Source organism: Dipodomys merriami, unplaced genomic scaffold (genome assembly GCF_024711535.1).
Source record: "Dipodomys merriami isolate MVZ:Mamm:240054 unplaced genomic scaffold, mDipMer1.0.p SCAF_1, whole genome shotgun sequence".
NCBI classification, from domain to species: Eukaryota; Metazoa; Chordata; class Mammalia; order Rodentia; family Heteromyidae; genus Dipodomys; species Dipodomys merriami.
The window spans coordinates 23,744,899-23,765,775 of record NW_027202270.1 but is presented as its reverse complement, the minus strand read 5'-3'; the positions used below and the strand labels follow the sequence as shown (position 1 = coordinate 23,765,775).

General features: G+C 36.6%; 1 protein-coding gene across 1 annotated transcript in view; it reads left to right on the top strand.

The window, feature by feature from the left end:
- The window catches only part of Cps1 (carbamoyl-phosphate synthase 1), a 111,804-nt gene that overhangs the window by 20,306 nt on the left and 70,621 nt on the right, over nt 1-20,877 (top strand). The window contains exons 4-15 of the mRNA XM_070017828.1: nt 390-479; nt 2,238-2,294; nt 3,728-3,820; nt 6,638-6,727; nt 9,026-9,154; nt 9,872-9,978; nt 11,042-11,180; nt 11,913-11,990; nt 13,615-13,713; nt 14,702-14,797; nt 18,703-18,892; nt 20,233-20,390. Coding sequence (XP_069873929.1) covers nt 390-479; nt 2,238-2,294; nt 3,728-3,820; nt 6,638-6,727; nt 9,026-9,154; nt 9,872-9,978; nt 11,042-11,180; nt 11,913-11,990; nt 13,615-13,713; nt 14,702-14,797; nt 18,703-18,892; nt 20,233-20,390 — 1,326 coding nt within the window. The remainder of the gene's footprint in view (nt 1-389; nt 480-2,237; nt 2,295-3,727; nt 3,821-6,637; nt 6,728-9,025; nt 9,155-9,871; nt 9,979-11,041; nt 11,181-11,912; nt 11,991-13,614; nt 13,714-14,701; nt 14,798-18,702; nt 18,893-20,232; nt 20,391-20,877) is intronic.

The window sequence follows — 20,877 nt, the reverse complement described above, 5'->3', positions numbered from 1 at the left end:
TTCAATCTCATTTACATGCAGATTAAAAAACTCATTTCATTCTTTGTATGTATTAAATAACTAATTATAAAGTAGATCATTGATCAGTTCAATAGAAGAAACAGTCAGTGGGTCAAAAATGGAGAATAACTTAGTCTCAAGATTTGGAAAGTTGGGTAGGATAGCTTCCCCAAGTGATGATTTAAAAAACAAGGATATGTATCAAAATAACAAGGGATGATGACCTTTTGTGCTCATTTCTTCAAAATTTAAAGTCTCATATTAGTGGATAGAATATGCTTTTCAAAAAAGATGAAAAGTGACCTTCAAAGATGAATCTCAGGAATTGGATAATATTTTTGTGGATACTTTTGTGGATATTTTTGGGTGATGTCTGCCTGTCTTTCTAGGTTTCTGGTCTGCTGGTGCTGAATTATAGCAATGACTACAATCATTGGCTGGCTACCAAGAGTCTAGGGCAGTGGCTGCAGGAGGAGAAGGTAATAAAGCTGATAGGGCATCGACCATCACCTATGGGTATATGGTGTGTATGTAGAAAGTTGGAAGATCTGTATGTTGCTAAAAGAACTAAACAGATAAGGAAGTTTGTGCAGTCATGGACCTGTTATCTATTATAAGGAATGATACCTTAACCTACAGAGTAAACTAGAAGATAGCATATTTTCAGTTTAACCACTAGATGGCACGCAAACATGCTTGGTAAAATTTCTCATTTAAGAGGGGTAGGGAGAAATGTTAGAATCTAAGTCTAGGATTTAAGCTAGGATTAAGTTATATAGCTCATTTGTGGGTTCTAGTTCTTGCTCTATAGTTACCGGGCTGCATTGTCCATGAAACCATTCTATACAATATTTTTTTGTCCCTTAAGTCTTATAACTAGATTTCAATGAAGTACTTTTTTTTTTTTGTTTTTTGTTTTTTTTTTTTGGTCCGGTCGTGGGGCCTGAACTCTGGGCCTGGGCGCTGTCCCTCAGCTCTTCAGCTCAAGGCTAGCGCTCTACCACTTGAGCCACAGCACCACTTCCGGCTTTTTTCTTTTTGTTTATGTGGTGATGAGGAATCGAACCCAGGGCCTCATGCATGCAAGGCAAGCGCTCTACCCCTGAGCCACCTTCCCAGCCCAATGAAGTACTTTTTTAACTTAAACATTATGACATATAATTAGGTATAGTATCATTTGAAGTAATGTATAAAAAAGGTTATAAGCTTTTATCTTAATTTTCCATACTTTGAGTATTAATTTCTCATGGAATATAAGCGGATATTATTCTAAGAAATCTCTGCCCCTCCAATAACTGCTTAACTTTTGGGATAAATAATACTTATTTTTGGAAAAATAAAAAATTCTTATCTTGGCTCTCTCAGTCTCAGTTTTTCTAAAATTTGAAAGTAGAAGAATCTCTTCTTCTCACACACAGTCACTATTTTATTCTCAATTATTACCTGAATTTATGTCCATCTCCTAGACAGCTAATTTCTGAAATAGTCATTCAAATCTGTCTGTCTGAATGTCTCTTTATCTCTCCTCTCTTAAAGTATTTCCTTTGTGTTATTCAGGTCACCTAGTTTTATGTCTTCTCCATATAGAAACAAAGGACTTAGTTAAGACATCTGATTTCAAGCTAGTCAAATAAATGCAAACCAATGAAGATGTTCCTTCATTTACTAATAGAATGAGGAAATGTTAAAGATCTTTGATAGATAGTCATGTTTACTAACAAATGGGTTGAGGGCCTACTACGTGTTAGGAATAGTAAACTCTAAACATAAATTTGTACATTACTGCTTATTACTGCTTCTGCTATTTTAAAACACAAATTTCTGTATATATGTGTATATATATATATATATATATAGTGCCCAGAAAATATATGAAATATATTTCATATGCTGTATAGATATGTTAATATACTATATACATGATTCATTGTTTCAAAACGAGTTTATATGCAATAGTACCTATTTAACATCTATGAAACTGTAACAGAAGATTAATGTTAAGAATGTTTTCAGTTTTTATTCTGAGGAAGGGCTTGGGTAGGAGAAGAGTCTTCTGCTCAAGCAGAGCTGCAATTTACTGTGCTTTGACAGCACCTTCACCCGGGGTCAGAAAGAAGAAGGAGTGGGAAATTATTTACCACTCAAGAAGATAGATGAAGCTATGGTTTTCAACTTGAAAACAATATGCCGGTTCTAATTTCTTCCAATTTCACTGTCATGAGTTTTTTTTCTTACAGGTTCCTGCAATTTATGGAGTAGACACAAGAATGCTGAGTAAAATTATTCGAGATAAGGTATGATTGTCATTTTTTAGCTAAACTTATGTCCCCCCCCCCATAGTTTTTTCCCAGTACCTGGGGGCTGTTTTAATATGTAAACAAGAAGTCTGACTAACTTCTCTTTCTGGGGCCTCTGTCACTTTGCTTTACTATTTTCGAGGTGATTTTTGAAGAGTGGGTGTTTCATGGGATTAAACATACCAGCAGCTGGATGTTTCACTTGGCAGGAGTTTATTGAATGCCTACTATGTGCTGACGATACCAGCAATGTCAAGACATTTTATAGTCTATTCTGTGGAAGGGCTTATACTTAAATAATTGGGAGGAAGTAACTAAGGGAATAATAACTTTGCAAAATTGAATCCTTCTAGGCTAAAGACCATAAGTGTACCATACTGGTACTATTAAATAAATATTCCATTCTCTTAGAAAAGTCCTCTATGAAATTAATTATTGTATTTCATGAGTATAGAAAATAAGCCATCTCAGTTAATGGCTAAAGTCTCTGAGACCCTTATCTCCAGCCAAAGGTCAGATGTAGAGGTGTGACTCAAGTGATAGAGTGCTAGCCTTGAATGAAAAGCTACCTGAGAGTGGGGGACCTTGAGTTCAAGCCTCAGTATTGGCAAAACAAAGCAAATTAAATAGGTAAATTTTATTAGCAGGGATCACAGAGCAGTATCCCTTAATATGTTTTTTTATGAGTGATGCTGAGTCCTCATGAGAATGTATAATGTAGTTGTGGTTTCCATTAAGTTTAGGCTGGAAGCAAGATTGTATTTCATTTGGCATGCTTTCAGATAAAGGAGGAAACCGAGTTTCAATATTAGAAATTCATAAATATAGTTTAGGGACTCTGATTTGGAGTCAAAAAGAAAGGACAGCCCTATAAAATTTAACAATCTTAATACAGAGGTGGAAGTTGGCATTTGATTAGTTTCTCAGACTTGAAGGCAACATCTTGCTTTGAGCAATAGCTTATGCCCTTAGGGGATCTTGGTGTGTGAATTAATTTTGCTTTGAAAATATGCAATAAGTTCTCGATTATTGAGACATTTTTGTAACTTTCAGATCATAGACTTTCTTCCCAGTTGATTGTTTTATGTTGTCTTTCCTGAGCACTATCTTTAGGTCCTATGTACTAATGATCACTGAATATTCCACCTTGTTCTAGTTTAGGATCTGGAGATCTGAATTGCAATGCCTCTGGTGATGACTTTAGACCTAAACGAACACATTGTGTTTTCTAGAATTTTTTTCCTGAAATACATGTTCAAGTCACTTCATTTTCTAGTTTGTGAAAATAAAGTCCTTTTTTGATGATGGTTTTGAGTAGCTACAAAGACATCTCAATCTGGGAACAGCTGTTGGAAGTCCCTGTGAGAGTTTCTTGTCAGCACCTTTATCATTGCTGGCTCTTCAACTGTCTTATGTTGTTAATTTGGTAGGGCACCATGCTTGGGAAGATTGAATTTGAAGGTCAGCCTGTGGATTTTGTGGATCCAAATAAGCAGAATTTGATTGCTGAGGTATCCACCAAGGTGAGACATTTTCCTTCCTGTTTTTAAGTTTACATTTGTTTTAGAAAGGCTATTTTATTTTTGTACAACATAAAACTTTTCAATTAGGCAGAGGGCAGTTCAGTTAAGGCCAATGACGTTTTCTTATAGGCCGATATAGGAACTTTCCTGCCTTGATTTAGAGGCTATTTTTTTTTAGCTTCCTTCTTCCCTTCTCTTGTTCCTTACATCATATAAAAAGATCTCTGAATTGATCATGGACCAGATTTGCTAGCCTGCCAGAAAAACAAGGAGAACTTTGTAGAAATGAGAAACAATCATCTGAGTCTGGGTGCATTTTGTAAATATCCTTCACCCTAAGGATTTATTATTTTCAAAAAGTAATTTCAAAAAGTATTCATAATGATGACTGTGTCACTTCACCATGAAATATGCTTCATGTAAATTTACAAGAAGGGATAGAAGGCCTTTTAGAAAGGTGTGTCTCTGACTAGAGGGAACATAAGAGTGGGAGACAAATGAGCAAGTAGATGACCATGTGCACAATGCTGTGATCAGTACCATTCTCAGAGTGTGTACAGCATAACACAGCCCCTCATGGACCAGCATGGAAATGGGACAGGCACATCAGAAAAAGCACTGAACTGCTGTTAAAATTATTTGAAAACATACATGCTGGTAGGTATAGTTAGGTAGATGGTGAATGAAGAGAACCAAGTGTTAGGAAGAATGAATGCTCCGTACTGAGAGACACAGAGATTTGAAGCAAGCAGTGTATTTGAAGATACGTATGTGTATATATAGACATATATGTACTTCTACACATGTAGATATGTACACATTTGTATATATACATATATAGACATAAATTTGATATGGTTTAATGAGAGTTTGTACATGTTAGTCCACTAAATTGGTCAAAGATGAATGGTGTAGGACTAAGGTTAAATTTGGAGGGTTTCTTATGATATGGTAGCATTAGCTGACAAATGATACTGGGTATTGAGTGTAATTCATTCTGTTTTGGAGCAAAGAATAAATAGATAAAGGAGCAAGTAACTAGATTGTGGCACTTTCCAAATATGAGGAACACTCTTCTGGGGGAAATATATCTTAAAAAGATTCCATGGTCAAACAAGATTGAAAAACATGACATGACATATCTCTTTCCTACAGTGTCTGAAGGCATCTATGTATTTAGTTTGGCTGTGAGGTCGTGTATAACTTCTCTCATGGTTTGTAGAAAGAATGTACCTTGGATTTACAGTCTCCATATTCTGTGGAAGCAGCCAGCTGTGGAGTTAAAGTATTTTTTAAGAATTTCAATGACATAATAACCACCTACCTGACACTTGAATCACATTTTATATTAGATGTAATCTAGAGATGATGTCATGATGTGAATTGTACACCATTTTAGATGAGAGACTCAATCATCTCTGGATTTTGGTACCCAAAGGTATCCTGAAAAAAACATCCCTTGTGCCCATCAGAGATGGCTATAATGTGTTTGTGTAGAAACCATAGAAATCAACATATCTATACTTTTATCTATGTTGCATTAAGAGGGAGATGATGGTTTCTTAATGTGAGTGTAAGTATAATTTCGGAGTAGGTAGCTGTAATAAAATGTAAATTTGTATTAGGAGAGTATATATATTTTGTCAGCCTTGATTATATGCCTTGGAAATGTTGATAATGCGTTGTCAATTTGATGTAGCTAAAACTAGATTGTTATATTCATTTTATAGCAGAAGCCCGAGATTAAGGATAAATCTATAGTTTTTCAAATTATCTAATGAGAAAGATTACTTGTAACATTCATTGATCAGCTCAGTAATTGTTTCCCCCAGATCACTGAGACAGTTTTTTTAGTGCATAGTGGTCTGCATGAGGAAACGAAAATCAAATTCTGTCCATATTTTCCCCTAAGTACAGTCTAAAGATTATGATTGGATGCTCCGTATGCTTTGTGGAGATGAAGACATTTCAGTGAAAGTAAAATGCTTTTTCAAATATTCAGATAACAGCTTTTATCTCCAGACCTTCCGCACACTATGAAGTCATCCTAAATTCTGAATGTGGGAACCTACTCTTGATTGCAAAGCCAGTGTGGCCACTCAGCCCTCTAGGCCTTCTTTCTCTCGATTTCGATTCTTTCTCCTTTTATGACTTTAGAAAACTGCTTCTTGGGGTAAATGTCTGTGAAAATCAATCTGCCTCCAAGCAGTGCTTAAGTCATAGATAATCATCATGATGTGCTCTGGGATCTTTTTTTTAAGTGAAATCTACCACTTAAATGCACACATTTGTATGTTAATATAAAGGGACCAGTGGTCTACACAAGCTTAGCAATTCCTGTGACTTGTCATACCAATTCCATCCATTCAGCCTCAAGGCATAGGCCTAAGATACAGTGGTATAGCACTAACCTGGTTCATCTTTATTTCAAGCTGAGGATCAAATGGTATTTAAAGCATGATGTATCTAGTTAGCACATTTATCTTGTGCTGAAGTAGCCATGATATTTGAAAACTGTATTGCTAATGAGGCAAAACGTGAGGAAGATGTTTGTTTACTATGGATGTCTAAAAGATCTTTGTTATTGCTGTAACCCATAGTTTATATAAAATAGCAAAGTACACTTTATTTCTCATAAAAATGATACAGCCTATGGCATTTGCTTTTCTCACAAAGTAACTTCCAGTCAACCCTTAGTAGTTAACTATCAATCCATTCTTCATCTAAGTGTATAACATCGTCAGATGCATTTATGATATTGGTCTGTTGCTTAGAGCTGAAAATTCCCACTTGTTTTTCCATTCTTTAAAATGCCAGGATGTCAAAGTGTTTGGCAAAGGAAACCCCACGAAAGTGGTAGCTGTGGACTGTGGGATAAAAAACAATGTCATCCGTCTACTGGTGAAGGTAAGTCATTCACCCATCTCATGGATGAGGCGATGCAGTTCTTGATCATCAGTGTTCAGCTAGCTGCCTCTGTTTCATAGAAAGCATGTGTATTCTCTCCGAATGTCAGGGATCTACTCTTTTTGTTGTCTTTGACCTATAAAACAACACATATATCCCTGTTCAAAGGAAAGAGCTACACAACTATGTTTTAAAAAAACAAAACAAAACGGCCAGGTGCCTGTGGCTCATACCTCGGTAATCCTAGCTACACAGGAGGCTGAGATCTGTGGATCATGGTTCAAAGTGAGCCAGGGCAGGAAACCAGAAAGCCAGAATTGGCACTGTGGCTTAAGTGGTAGAACACTGGCCTTGAGCTGAAGAGATCAGGGACAGTGCCCAGGCCCAGAGTTCAAGCCCCACAACCAACAAAAACAAACAAACAAAAAAACCCCTTCCAAACAACAACCCCCTGCAGAGCCACGAAAACATGGAAGAAAGGGATTACTGTCTTTTGTCAGTTATTGACTGATGTTGTGAGACACTATACATTCACTTTTGTTGATGTTTGGAGTTGATTAAAAGGTTAAGAGTCAGATTTGTACCTCCTCTGTTGGCCTATGTTTATTAAGTACCACATATTTTCTGGGAGTATGCCCAGGTCCAATAAGACTTTAATAGTGCTTTATGTAATGCAGACAACCAATTAAAGCTAAGCCTTAAATCCTGAAGGAGAATTCCCCCCAATATTATTGGAATTTCTTTTTATATCTCACCATTGTCAGTTTCTCTTTGTCTTTCTCTCTCCAGGGTCTCTAAGATTAGTCTACCTCATCCTCAACTTCCCTTTCTTCCTCTCTTGCTTCCTTTTCCTTCATCTTTCTTTCCCATTTTTTCCCCCTTTTTGTTGGTCATGGGGCTTGAACTCAGGGCCTAGGTGCTGTCCCTGAACCTTTCTGCCAAAGCTTGGTATTCTACCACTTTGACCCACAGCTCCCCTTTTCCTACTCTTTTTCCCTTTCACTCTTCCTACTTGTATCTCTCCCTTTTCCTTCTTTCCTTCCCTCTCTTTCTCCCTCCTTCCCTTTCTTTTTCCCCCTCATAACATGAAATTAACAAAGGTATAAGACACTTTTTCAGTTCACATCCTTATTATTAGAAAATGTAAGCAATATACACATCATGATTTCAATTTGGTCAGTCCTATTAACAAAACTTGGATAGGTCCCCCCCTCCCCCCCAGGGGCAGAGGCCGTGCATGGACTCTCCATATTCCACTCTCAAATCCATATTCCACCTTAATTCCTGTGGCCCATTTTGTCATTGTAAGCGTCTTAAATCTCTGCCTAAGGAATCTCTATGTTTGGTTGAAACCTTCTGCCAATCAGAAAATGCACTGAATTTTCCCTGTTGCAGCCCACAGCCCATAACCTGAGAGACAGTTCCTTTCCTCATCGATGGGCTATCTCTAAGTAAACACTGGCTTTCAGATTTTCCCAAGAAGCTTAAGCTCTATTCCCACTCAATGACTGCCTGATGATGTATACTTTATAGCCGTGTCTCACGGCACTACTTCCTTGCTATTATCATTGTATTTCTTGGAAACATTTATCCAAATAAAATTCAAAACCTTGTCTGAAGAAAGCTATCAAAGGTATCCTTCTCTATGCTTCTTACAGTAAAATGTTCTAATTCATTTTCCTCAGAATATAAGTATCATAGACAAGAAAAATCTGGGAACGGAAGTTAATTAAGATTTGATCAGACAAGGTGACCTAATGGCTTCTGTCTGCAATCTTAACTACTTCAAGCAGTACAGTGCAAGTTCAAGACCAATCTAGTCAAAAAGTTAGTGAGAACCCCACCTTCTTAACCAAATAGCAGGATGGTGTACATGCCTGTTATTCCAGCTACATGCACAGGTAGGAGATAATGTTGCAAGCCAGCCTGGGCAAAAAAATTATAGACCTTATCTGAAAAATAACGAAAGCAAAAAAAACTCCCCCTCTCCAACAAAGAAGGTATGCACTATCTTCCAAAAAGTTAAGTCATAGAGAATTTGGGATCCAAAATTACTCTTGATGTTGAGATGTGTTACCAATCTTTCCAATGCCTTTCCCCTTCTACTTTCTATTGACCATCAATCCTATTCGTATCACATAAGACAAAAAGAACTTTCTGCTCAGTGATACACATTTAAATTAGGTACGATATCCATCTTCTCTTTGGGGCGTTGTTGGTGGAAAGAAGTTGCAAGCAAATTACAGTTTGGCAAAGGAAAATGTCCTTAAATGAATCATTTCTGTGTTTCTTGTCCAGCGTGGAGCTGAAGTGCATTTGGTTCCTTGGAATCATGATTTCACCCAGATGGAGTATGATGGACTTCTGATTGCTGGAGGCCCTGGGAACCCAGCTCTTGCACAACCACTGATTCAGAATGTCAAAAAGGTATGGTCAGCCTGAGGAGGTAGTATGTATTTGAAAAGAATATCATTTTCTCAGGTTCTTTTTTTGTCTGTCATGGGGTTTGAACTCTGGGCCTGGGCACTGTCCCTGAACTCTTCAGCTCAAGGCTAGCACTCTACCACTTTGCACCACAGCTCCACTTCTGGTTTTCTGGTGGATAATTGGAGATCGTCTCACAGACTTTCCTGCCTGGGCTGGTTTTGAACCGTGATCCTCTAGCTCTCAGCTAGAATTACAGGTGTGAGCCTGGCAGGGTTGTTGTTTGTTTTTGTCTTTCTTATTGGAGACCTCCAAGGGAATGTCAACATAACATTTGTCGGGAAAACCCCCAAAGAAACAGGGAGGGCAGCTTTCTCAGGACAGAGCTTTTGCTCACTGCAGGAACTCTGACATTGGGTCCTCTAGTTAAGAAGGCAGGAGCCAAACTCCCACCGTATCATTCTTTAGAATGACAAATTGACAACCCAAACTCCTCACTGAGACCCCACACATTTGATTAAATTTAGTTTTATCTAAGAGACAAGTATGTCTTAGAGATTGCTAATGCTACACACTTGTCAGCTGTGCCTTCTTTTTACATGTTAACATTCAGTTCATCTTGTTAAGGAAGGAAACAAGGAAAGTTGATTTTTTTCCTTTCAGTAATAGTGTTTGGTCAAACTTGTGTTGCAGGGTTAATAACAACCTTTCTTCATTTAGATTTTGGAGAGTGATCGGAAGGAGCCATTGTTTGGTATCAGTACGGGAAATCTAATAACAGGATTGGCTGCTGGTGCCAAATCCTACAAGATGTCCATGGCCAACAGGTAAGGCACTTGCTGCATTGTTTTTGGGCCATACAAGCTCTGAAGTATTACTGATAACCAAACCCAAAAGATTTAGAGAATTTCCTTACCAGTATATTACAATAACTAGATAGCGGTCCTATTACATAGTTCACAGTTGTCTGATTACTGAATACCATTTTTATTGCATTTCTGAATGGCAGCCTTTTCTACTGATATCTTTGTTATAGTTTAAAGCTATTTTCCCCTTCCCTTGGTATAATTTGAGGTCATAATATGCAATCAAATGACATTCCAAGAGAAACTGTTCTGATTTTAAGCTTGATTTCTGAGCATTGATAACATCTTAAGAAGCTGGTTGCGTGACTTATGAACCAAGAAATCCTCAGTTCTTCAGTGGTGTTGCTTCATTGCAAATGATGTTAATTTATTCAACACCAGGTGCTCCCCCAACAGCCCACCCTTCACCTGATATGTAATTCAGCCTTGAAGAGTCATCTGTTCATCTCCTCCTAACAATTCTCTGGCTTAGTTACTGCAGCTTCCTTAAAATCAATTGCAGTCTGGGAATATGGCTTAGTGGTAGAGTGCTTCCCTAGTATGCGTGAAGCCCTAGGTCGATTCCTCAGTACCATATAAACAGAAAAAGCTGGAAGTGGTGCTGTGGCTCCACTGGCCTTGAGCAAAGAAACTAAGGGACAGTGCCTAGACACTGAGCTGCCCAGACCCTGAGCTTAAGCCGCAGGACTGGCAAAAAAAAAAAAAAAAAAAAAAAAAGAAAAAAAAAAGAGAAAAAAAATAAAAAAGTGCCTGTTTTTGTTCAGTTAGCGAGCAACTCTTTTTGTTTCGAGTGCATTTCTAAAACCTATTATAGAAGTTTAATAGACCAGATATTTAATGCTCAACAAAACTTTCCGGATTGATTTTTTTGTCACTAAAATTATTGGGATTAACAATGTGTGACTTTTCCACAAAGTGATTTTTCACTAAGCAATTGAAACTTTGGGATTCTACTTCATCACATAGATATTTACATTCTCTATACTTCTGCATTCCCCTGTTCTTTCTCTCCTTTTGTCTCCAGAGGGCAGAATCAGCCTGTTTTGAATGTCACAAACAGACAGGCTTTCATTACTGCTCAGAATCATGGGTATGCTTTGGACAAGACCCTCCCTCCTGGCTGGAAACCACTGTTTGTGAATGTCAATGATCAAACAAATGAGGTAAATGCTTACTCAGTTTGTGAGAAATCTAGGTCTTTTTAATATTCTGTTGTAGGAAATGCTATACTTATTATGTTGGATTTGTGTGTGTGTGTGTGTGTGTGTGTGTGTGTGTGTGTGTGTGTGTATGTAAGAACTCTTACTTTTACATTTTTTTATAGCTCTTCCCTTTTAAAATACTATTTTCATCAGTTGACTTGTGCCCTCAATTAACAGGGGTCTCACACAATTCATTGGTAAAGGGCAACGGGTACAAATCTGGACCTAGAGCAAGTGTGTTTCAGAGGTTCACTTAGTAGCCTTGTAGCCTTGTAGCCTTGTAAAAGACTGTAGTGAAGTAATTTAGGAGTTGGAGAAGAGAGTATTACTTTATTCTGAGTGAAGTTCAGAGGGGCTCCAAACGCTATGAGCCAAATTTATGTGTGTATACGTATTTGTGTGTTTGTGTGTGTGCATGTGCATGTGTGCATGCATGTAAATGCATGTGTTTGATTATAGGACTTCATTTTAGATGATTCTTCATTGGCTTGTTTTCTGTCTGTCTTAATTGGTTGCATGTGATTCATTAAAGACCTCCAGTCATGTACTTAATAGTACTGGTAGTTATAAGAATGTTATTAAATACTTAACTCTGTTTTTTTTATTTGGCCTTTATTGTGTGCTGAATAATACATCCCCACACTTGACATTTGTTATTACAGAAGGAATTTCTTCCTGTTTCTATTCCTTTAGGGGATTATGCATGAGAGCAAACCCTTTTTTGCTGTGCAGTTCCACCCAGAGGTCAGCCCAGGGCCAACAGACACTGAGGTATGTCAGAAAAATGAGGCCTGTTATATACTTTAAAACTTAGAGATGTATTTAGGGTAAAACTTCAGAAACTGTCATAATTACCATTAGATAATTCTGGTGCAGAACAGTCTCCAGAAGAGTGATTTGCTAATACATATTTTGTATTAAAATTCCCCCCATGAATAGCATGAAGTAAATTTTAATCTTTTCCTTAAATTTAAAGTGGGAAAGCCCTTAAGAAACCTGAAGCCATGCTATGAAGCTATTTTTATTTAAACCCATTATCATTCTAATATATTTAGGCCTGAAATTTACAATTGTTGTGCTATGCAAATGAGTTCCCCCTTGCTCTTTCCATCTCATATCTGAAATGAAATTTTAATCCCCCATCTGTGACTTCAAAAAAAATCCCTATGGCAACTGGTTGTATAGCCAGTACAGGAGAATAAACAGCAGCAGAAGAAAGAAGAGGGATGAGGTAGGGTGTGTGGAAGAAAGGAGGACTCTGAATCCACATTCATGTGATTCAAATCACTTAAGGAAAGAACCTGAACGAATGCTCTGGAAGACTTGGTTTCTAATCTAAATATTTTTGCTTTCTCATGTGAGTTTTTGGTGCCATGTTCAAATGCAGTGTGTCAATCTTTGAAAGAAGGCTTACTACGACATCTACAAAAGTCTAGAAGTCTAGTGTGACTATTCTATATGCAGTGGCCTCTAGTAATAGCACTGACAAGTCGTCCTTGTCTTAGATTCCAGGCAAAATGAGAATAAGAATTATCTACCTGCCCATGCATGTCAGAATTGTCTTTTTAAATACTTCTTTTTGGCCTTGTTTTCATATTAATGGGAAATATTGCTTCATAATAGCAATATTTGACATTTTATACTCAACGATGAAACTCAAACAAAATTTAGATATGTAATACACACAGCATTTTTTAAATTTAAAATAAGTGATAGTCTGTATTAGGACTTCAGATTAAGACATTGCAACTATGAAAGCAAGTGCAGTATGACTTAATATATTTTGTCCTTCCAAATAACTGCAAAATTAATACCTTTAATGAAATTTATTATTTCTGAAATAACAAATATATTGTTAAAGTTTAAGAATCATCTTCAGATATTATTAGCAACTGAGAAAAAGTAAAAACCACATCATTTCTAAGTTTAAGATGCAAAGGGGAAATAGCTTTAATATTTTCAGAGACTTGGAATTAGAAGAAGAAATGATTTGTAATTAGGAAATGAAACAAAACTATTTTCAGAAGTCATCTGCAATGTTTGTTGTCTATTGAAAACTTTTAAACATTGGACTTAGAGGGAACATATAGAAAGAAGTATTTATTTGACCTGATTTTTATAGTAGTAGCCATTCAGTTGTTGACCTGAAAATCAACTGAAAAACAACTGCAAAAACAACTGAAATGATTAAAACATCAAATACTGCACAAGAAAACTTACCCTAAAATTTATTTGTTGCTTATCTGAAGTTCAAGTTCAGTTTAAAACCATATATCAACAGCTTAAATATATCTTATATAATCTATCTATCTATCTATCTATCTATATATATCTTATATCTAACAACTTTATGCGTTTTGAATCTTTTAACAATTGGTTGTACTTTTTTTTCTAGTACCTATTTGATTCCTTTTTATCCCTGATAAAGAAGGGAAAAGGTACCACGGTAACATCAGTCCTGCCAAAGCCAGCACTGGTTGCATCTCGAGTCGAGGTCAGTAGATTACGGGCATATTTTTGGTGTAAGCATTTTTATTTCTCTATCATGTGTTGATTTTTTTTAGTAAATGATGTAAATCACACCAATGTTGATGAATAGTAACTTTCCATTTATTTCACAACTAGTCAGTCTATTTTTTATGTTCTTTGGACCTTTCATTTAAACTTGTGTCATTTAAAATTCATTTCTTCTAGGATATTTGTAATGATGACATAACTTAATAAAGAATAATGTCCAGTTAAGTTTATAATTTGGTGTATTCCACATTGCCCTGAAAGTTACAGGTGTGTACATTTCTGATCAAGTTCAGACTACACAATTAATTATTAGAATTGACAGAACCGTGAATTGAAACAAAGTTTCAATCAGAAGAATTATTATTCAATATCATGAACTGCACTATATTGTTTTACCTCTAAAAAGCAACTAAAGACTAATACAGCATAAGACTTGAATGTTTATTTGCCTGTAAATGTTAATGTGATAAGGTTTCTACCCATTTCTTCATAATTTTAAATACACACACATACTTAGGTCAGCATTATATATTAAATTTAGGAGGATGTCAGTATATTTTCACAAACCCACACAAAAACACATATATGGAAATGGTGTATCATTCAAGAAGGTTTATTTTTTTACTAAGTAAAAGAATGTTTATCCCCATTTTTTTCTCTTTTTTTTCTCTGTGCATTTCTATTTTGTGTGGGCCAGCAGCAGTTTGCTGTCCCCCCAATAAACTCTTTTCTGCCTGGAAAAAAAAAGGATGTCTACAAACTTTGGAAAATTCATCAAAATTAGAGATTTCTTATCTGTCTTTTCCCTCATATATAATATATTCTTCAAGACATTATACTGACATTCACCACATAAATTCAAACAATGTTGTTCGTTTTTTTCCACTTTTATAAATGTGATTTCTTTCTCATGATATAGTAATTAAAGCAATGTTGATTTTTTTCCCCCCTCTTATTGTTTATAGGTTTCCAAAGTCCTGATCCTCGGGTCAGGAGGTCTGTCTATTGGTCAGGCAGGTGAATTTGATTACTCTGGATCTCAAGCTGTAAAAGCCATGAAGGTGAGCAAGTGTGAGCTTTGCGAGAATTAATACACTATTCAATAAGCCTAATTATTTTATAATTTAAATTTATGGCAATCCATCATTCCAAAGTCACTATAATTACTTCTTTCCATATCCTTACATATCTGTATTGAGGAAGGTTTCATCACAAACAAGAGTTTTGTTATTTTGGTTTTGTTTGTGCCACTTACACCCAGCTATTTTGGTTGTTTTGTGCCAGTCCTGGGGCTTGAATTTAGGGCCTGGGCTACCTGGCTTTTTTTTTTGATAGTTCATTAGAGGTAAGAGTCTCTCAGACTTTCCTGCTTAGGCTGATTTAAAACCACTATCCTGAGGTTTCAGTCTCCTAAGTATCTAGAATTCTGAATGTAGGCCTGGTCACCCAGCTTCACAAACCAGATATTTATTTTTGTTGTTTGTGGGGCTTGAACTCTGGGCCTGGGTGCTGTCCTTGATCTCTTCAGCTCCATGCTAATGCTTTACCACTTGAGCCACAGCACCACTTCTGGTTTTCTGAGTAGTTTATTGGAGATAAGAGTCTCATGGACTTTCCTGCCCAGGATCACTTTGAACCACGATCTGTAGATCTCAGCCTCCTGAATAGCTAAGATTACAGGCGTGAGCCATCGGCGTCCGGTACAAATAAAAATTTTAATGTCCTCAAATATCCCTATTATCTATAGAAGTAGACTTACATTATTGTCTATTGACATTGAAAACCTATAAAGCTGTTTATAGCTGCCACTTAGTAACTTTGAGGCAGGCATGTTTCTTGTGGAGGGAAGTAAGTGTGTGTTGGAGAAAGGGAGACTGCATCTAGGAGAGCAAGGGCAGCAGCACCTCTTTATCAAGCATTACAAATTATTACTTCTCACTGGGGGACTGGATTCCTTTAGCAATGACTTGGAAAACTGCGTAGTACAGCCAGATTTTCAAGTAGAGAAGAGAATCAGTTGCCTAATTGGGAAATGTGCACTCCCTGTCCATGGTTATCAGCTGTAATTTTGAAGGAATTTCTATAGAAAAGTCTCCTTTTGTTGTCCTTATTTCCCCACGAGGCCTATATCTTGGTGTGCTCATCCAGTCAAACAGAAGCAGTATGGGCATCTTTGCTTGTGACCTTGCCTCAGGCTTCGCAGTGTAGAGGCCTCTGAAGAGACAGGGCTAGGAGGTAGGATGCAGATATCAGTGGAGAGTGAGAAAGCAAACATAGGAAAACAGCTGGCTCAAGATTATATTTTTCATTTAGGAGGGGGTTGTTATTTGATAGCCAGAGACCCCTCGATAATATCCATTATAAAAAATGTAGAACATATGTCAGTTACCTTCTTGTTTCCATTTGTTTTCTTAAAATACTTTTCACAATGAATTCATGGTTGTCTGCACATATTTTAATCTATTTTCAAAATGATGACTTTATTGTGTTTCTGTTTCAGTGTCTTATTAGCTAATTGTTTTATATAGGTTAGAACATAAGTGTGTTGTAGATTTAGAAAACTTTTAAGTAGTGTACTTTGAGTAATGCTTTTTTTCCCCTTCTGGTCCTGGGGCTTGAACTCAGGGCCTGAATGCTATCTCTAAGCTTCTTTTACTCATGGCTAGAACTCTACCACTTAAGCCACTGTGCCACTTCTGGCCTTTTCTGAGTAATTTATTGGAGATAAGTGTCTCACTGATTTTCATACCCTAGCTGGCTTTGAACCACTGTCCTCAGATCTCAGCCTCCTGAGTAGTTGATTTTAGGTATTAATCACCAGCACCTGACCTGAAGTAATATTTTTTAAGTAGTGTTTTTATGTTAATTTGGAATTTTATCAAGATTTACTATTTCCATTTCATTCTTATGTTCCTTATATTCACCTGAATTAAAAAATAAGAATCATTAGATATTATATTGTGATTAAATAGATTAATAGAAGGACTTATAAAGAATCATAAACAATTGTCTAATGCATATATTGGTGTATGAATTGGAATGAAACAGAATAGAGAGATATGAACTTACTGGAAAAGTTTGAAAATTATATTTAAGAATCAATGGATACTTATTTGTGTATATCTTTTCCTGTATAATTTTTCAAAGTTGTTATATTCATGATAGTCACAAAATACTTGTTTGTTAGTACTCTTCTTTATCAGTGCGACTTGCTGTAAGTTCTGATGATAGTACATTTTCAGTTTTGGTTCAGTTGTTTCAGTTCCAATACATATTAAAGCTATATTTGCCTTGCTGTATTTATTTTTCCAACATTTTCTTAGTAATAATATACTTCTTCCTATACAATATTTAAAAATTTTGAGAGATAATTCCAATGGAATATGAAGCACAAGAATTAAGTTGGAACTCAGATTAGATTTCGGATACTGTACCATCCGGGCAAGCCATTTAACCTCATTTAGTCTCAATTTTTGCATTTCATAGTTTTGGCATAAAAGTAGTAGAAGTTACATTACACGTATTAGGGACTGTTTGAATTTAAAGTAATATAAAATATTTCCATTTTTTATTTAAATCTGGGACAATAATTTATATCCTATATCTGAGTACTTTGTGTGTGTGTGTGTGTGTGTGTGTGTGTGTGTGTGTGTGTGTGTGTGTGTGTGTGTGTGTGTGTGTGTGAGTTGTGGGGCTTGAACTCTGGGCTAGGGTACTGTCCCTGCTCTCTTCAGCTCAAGGCAAGTACTCTACTGCTTGAGCCACAGTTTATTGGAGATAAGAGTCTCAGGGACTTTCCTGTCTGGGCTGGCTTTGAATTGCAATCCTCAGATCTCAGCCTCCTGAGTAGCTAGGTGTGAGCCACCGGCGCCCAGCCCATCTGAGTATTTTGTTGGCTTTTTAAAAGAAGTTAGAATTGACACAGTAACTTGTGAAAAATAATAAGAGCACCTGGCTCTGTTTCATAACTATTTTGTTTAGTGTCAACCTCATCCGAACTTAGAAAGCTATGATTTTTAGTAGCTGAAGTGAAGAATTATTTTGAGTATCTCTCTAGATTGAAGAAATAAGACAGGGCTATGAATATCATATATATACATGTAAGCACACCCAGACATACATATATGCCTAGCTATACACACCAGGTTTATTTAATTTCTGTTTTGCTATCTGCTCATTTTCTTCTAACAGTGTATAGACAAACAGTTGTATAATAATATATTGAGTTGCTATAGCAGATGTGAAAAACTAGGAATTGAAAAAGGCTCTTGGTGCTTCTAGAAACAAAGGAACACATTATTCTAGATGTTAAATGTTCAGTCAATGTGATGGGGTTGGATAAAAAAAGGGAAGCAATGTTACCTCTAGGTTCATTTTAGATTTATCAATTTTTAAATTTTTGGACTGTTTTATTCTTTGAAGACCCAGTAACCTCTAATGTTTATTAATACTGGTGAGCCTTGAGAAACTCTCTCTCCAACTGGTCTCATTTGCTTTTTGCTTGATGCCTTTCATGGTGAGGAATTATGCTGATGCTCCAGAGTCAATAGTTTTTTTTTCTTCCTTTGACCAAATTCATATTCCTTTGAATTCCATTTGTGTGTTCTTTTTATTTCTTTTTGTTGTTGTTGTTTATTTGTTTGTTTGTTTTTTGCTGGTCCTGGAGCTTGAACTTGAACTTAGGACCTGGACACTCTGTACTCAAGGCTAGCATTCTACCACTTGAGCCATAGCACCACTTCTGGCTTTTTCTGTTTACGTGGTACTGAAGAATCAATGCCAGTGCTTCATGCATGCTAGGCAAACACTCTACCACTAAGCCGCATTCGCAGTCCTTCTTGGTTTCTATAACTTCCTTAGAGACTAAACTGAAAGCTTTGTCCTGAAATTACCCTTCACTTCATGTAGCCCCTCTCGTCTTTAGACTAAATGTATTCTGATATTTGATTATCTTTGTCTCTTTCAGGAAGAAAATGTCAAAACAGTCCTGATGAACCCAAATATCGCATCTGTCCAGACCAATGAGGTGGGCTTGAAGCAGGCGGATGCTGTCTACTTCCTTCCCATCACCCCACAGTTTGTTACCGAGGTCATCAAGGCAGAACGGCCTGATGGGATCATTCTAGGCATGGGTGGCCAGACAGCTCTCAACTGTGGTGAGTTCCTCTGATTTCCACGGCAGAATTTTGATCCATGTGGGGATGGGTTGCATTTTGTTTGAAGGCATCTACCTATTTTGTTCTATATTTCATTAAAGCCTTTCTTCTAATGTACGAGGGAGCGGTTAGAACACAGCTACCTAAAAATACCATATGGTGAATAGGAGTTGTTTATTTCACATAACACCTGCAAGACAAAGAAACTACTTGCTTGAATGCTCCACAGTGGCCATGTAGGTTTTTATTTTCCTTCCTTCACCTTAAGGCATTGCCTTATCTCTGTTTTCTCATGGAAACTCTGAAAACTATTAACAATAGAATTAAGAATTAGGGGCTTGTGCCCAGGTTGGTGGCAGAGTGTTTCCCTACCATGCATGAAGTTTTGGGTTTAACCCCAGCACTATAAAAATACTTAAATAAGGGCTGGGAAGGTGGCTCAGTGATAGAGCGCTTGCCTTGCATGCCTGAGGCCCTGGGTTTGATTCCTCAGCACCACATAAGCAAAAAGAAAAAAGCCAGAAGTGGCGCTGTGGCTCAAGTGGTAGAGTGCTAGCCTTGAGCTGAAGAGCTGAGGGACAGCGCCCAGGCCCAGAGTTCAGGCCCCACAACCAGACCCCCCCCCAAAAAAGAAAAGAAACAAAAAACTTAAATAAAAGATTTAGATTGAGAAAATTGAATTAATGTTGATAGATTAGCCTTGTAGTATTTGACTGTTGCATGTATTTTCCTGATAATGTGGGCAAGTCTCTACCATTTTTTTCCCCAAGCATCTGGTTTGTCTCTTGCTGCCTACTTTCTATAATGCTTCAAATCTCACAAGTTAGATCATGAATCAGAATGTATTTAAGTGGATGAAGTATTGAATTGGAGTGTAATTTGTATGCTAAACATAAAAGTGTTATCTAAAGTTAGATAGCAAGTATAAATATAAAGAACTTTGATTTTTTAAAAACCCAGTTAGGTAGTTAGGTATGTGTTTGTCTGAGATTATTTAAATAATAGAACTTGCTATAGGTATGTATCTAAGAAGAAAAAGGAATACACTAAAATATTCAGGGTCAGTGTTATGCCATGCTTTATAGTAATAAGGATAATAAAATCAATGTATATTGAATGGTAGTAATAGAAGCAATGGTAACATCAGTGACATATTTTTATTTTTAGAATTTTATTTCATAACATTTTTTTGGTAAGTGAAATTGCATTGAAGACTATTAGCTTCGTGGATTTGATTTTAAGATTATATATGTGTTAATGTATATATATATAATATTATATATAATGTTAATGAAGACGCGGGTGTTAGAGTATAAAACCTGATCTTATTTCTTTTATAGGTGTTGAATTATTCAAGAGAGGTGTGCTCAAGGAATATGGTGTGAAAGTCCTTGGAACTTCGGTAGAATCCATCATGGCCACAGAAGACAGACAGCTGTTTTCAGACAAACTCAATGAGATCAATGAAAAGATTGCTCCAAGTTATGCTGTGGAATCAGTAAGGAACCTTTACTCTTGAAAGACAGGGATGATATTTGCCTTGGGTTATTTGGAGAATAATTTGTCATACAGGTTAAAAGTTAAATTTATTATACTTACACACTTTGTTCCTGGAATATGTCAGTCACTAACAAACACTGAGTATTGATGGCAGCATTCAAAGCTGATATTTTAGGGGAAGCCATCAATGTTTTATTTTATGTTGAGGAACAGAGACCTAGAGATGAAGTGGTTTACCAGTAGTTGAAAATACCAACAAATCTCAGATATTCTGAATTGAAACTAAGAAACTCCACCAACTCGTTATACCAAAGTGGTTTTTATCCACATTTTTATTAGCATCCATTACTTCTACAAGGGTTTTCACTGTGACATGTCCCTATACGCATTGCAATGTACCTTGATCAGTGTCAACTCTCCTTTTATTCCAACTCATCCCCGCTCTCCTTTCCCAAAACAATCTGAACAAGTTTCCTGGTTCTATT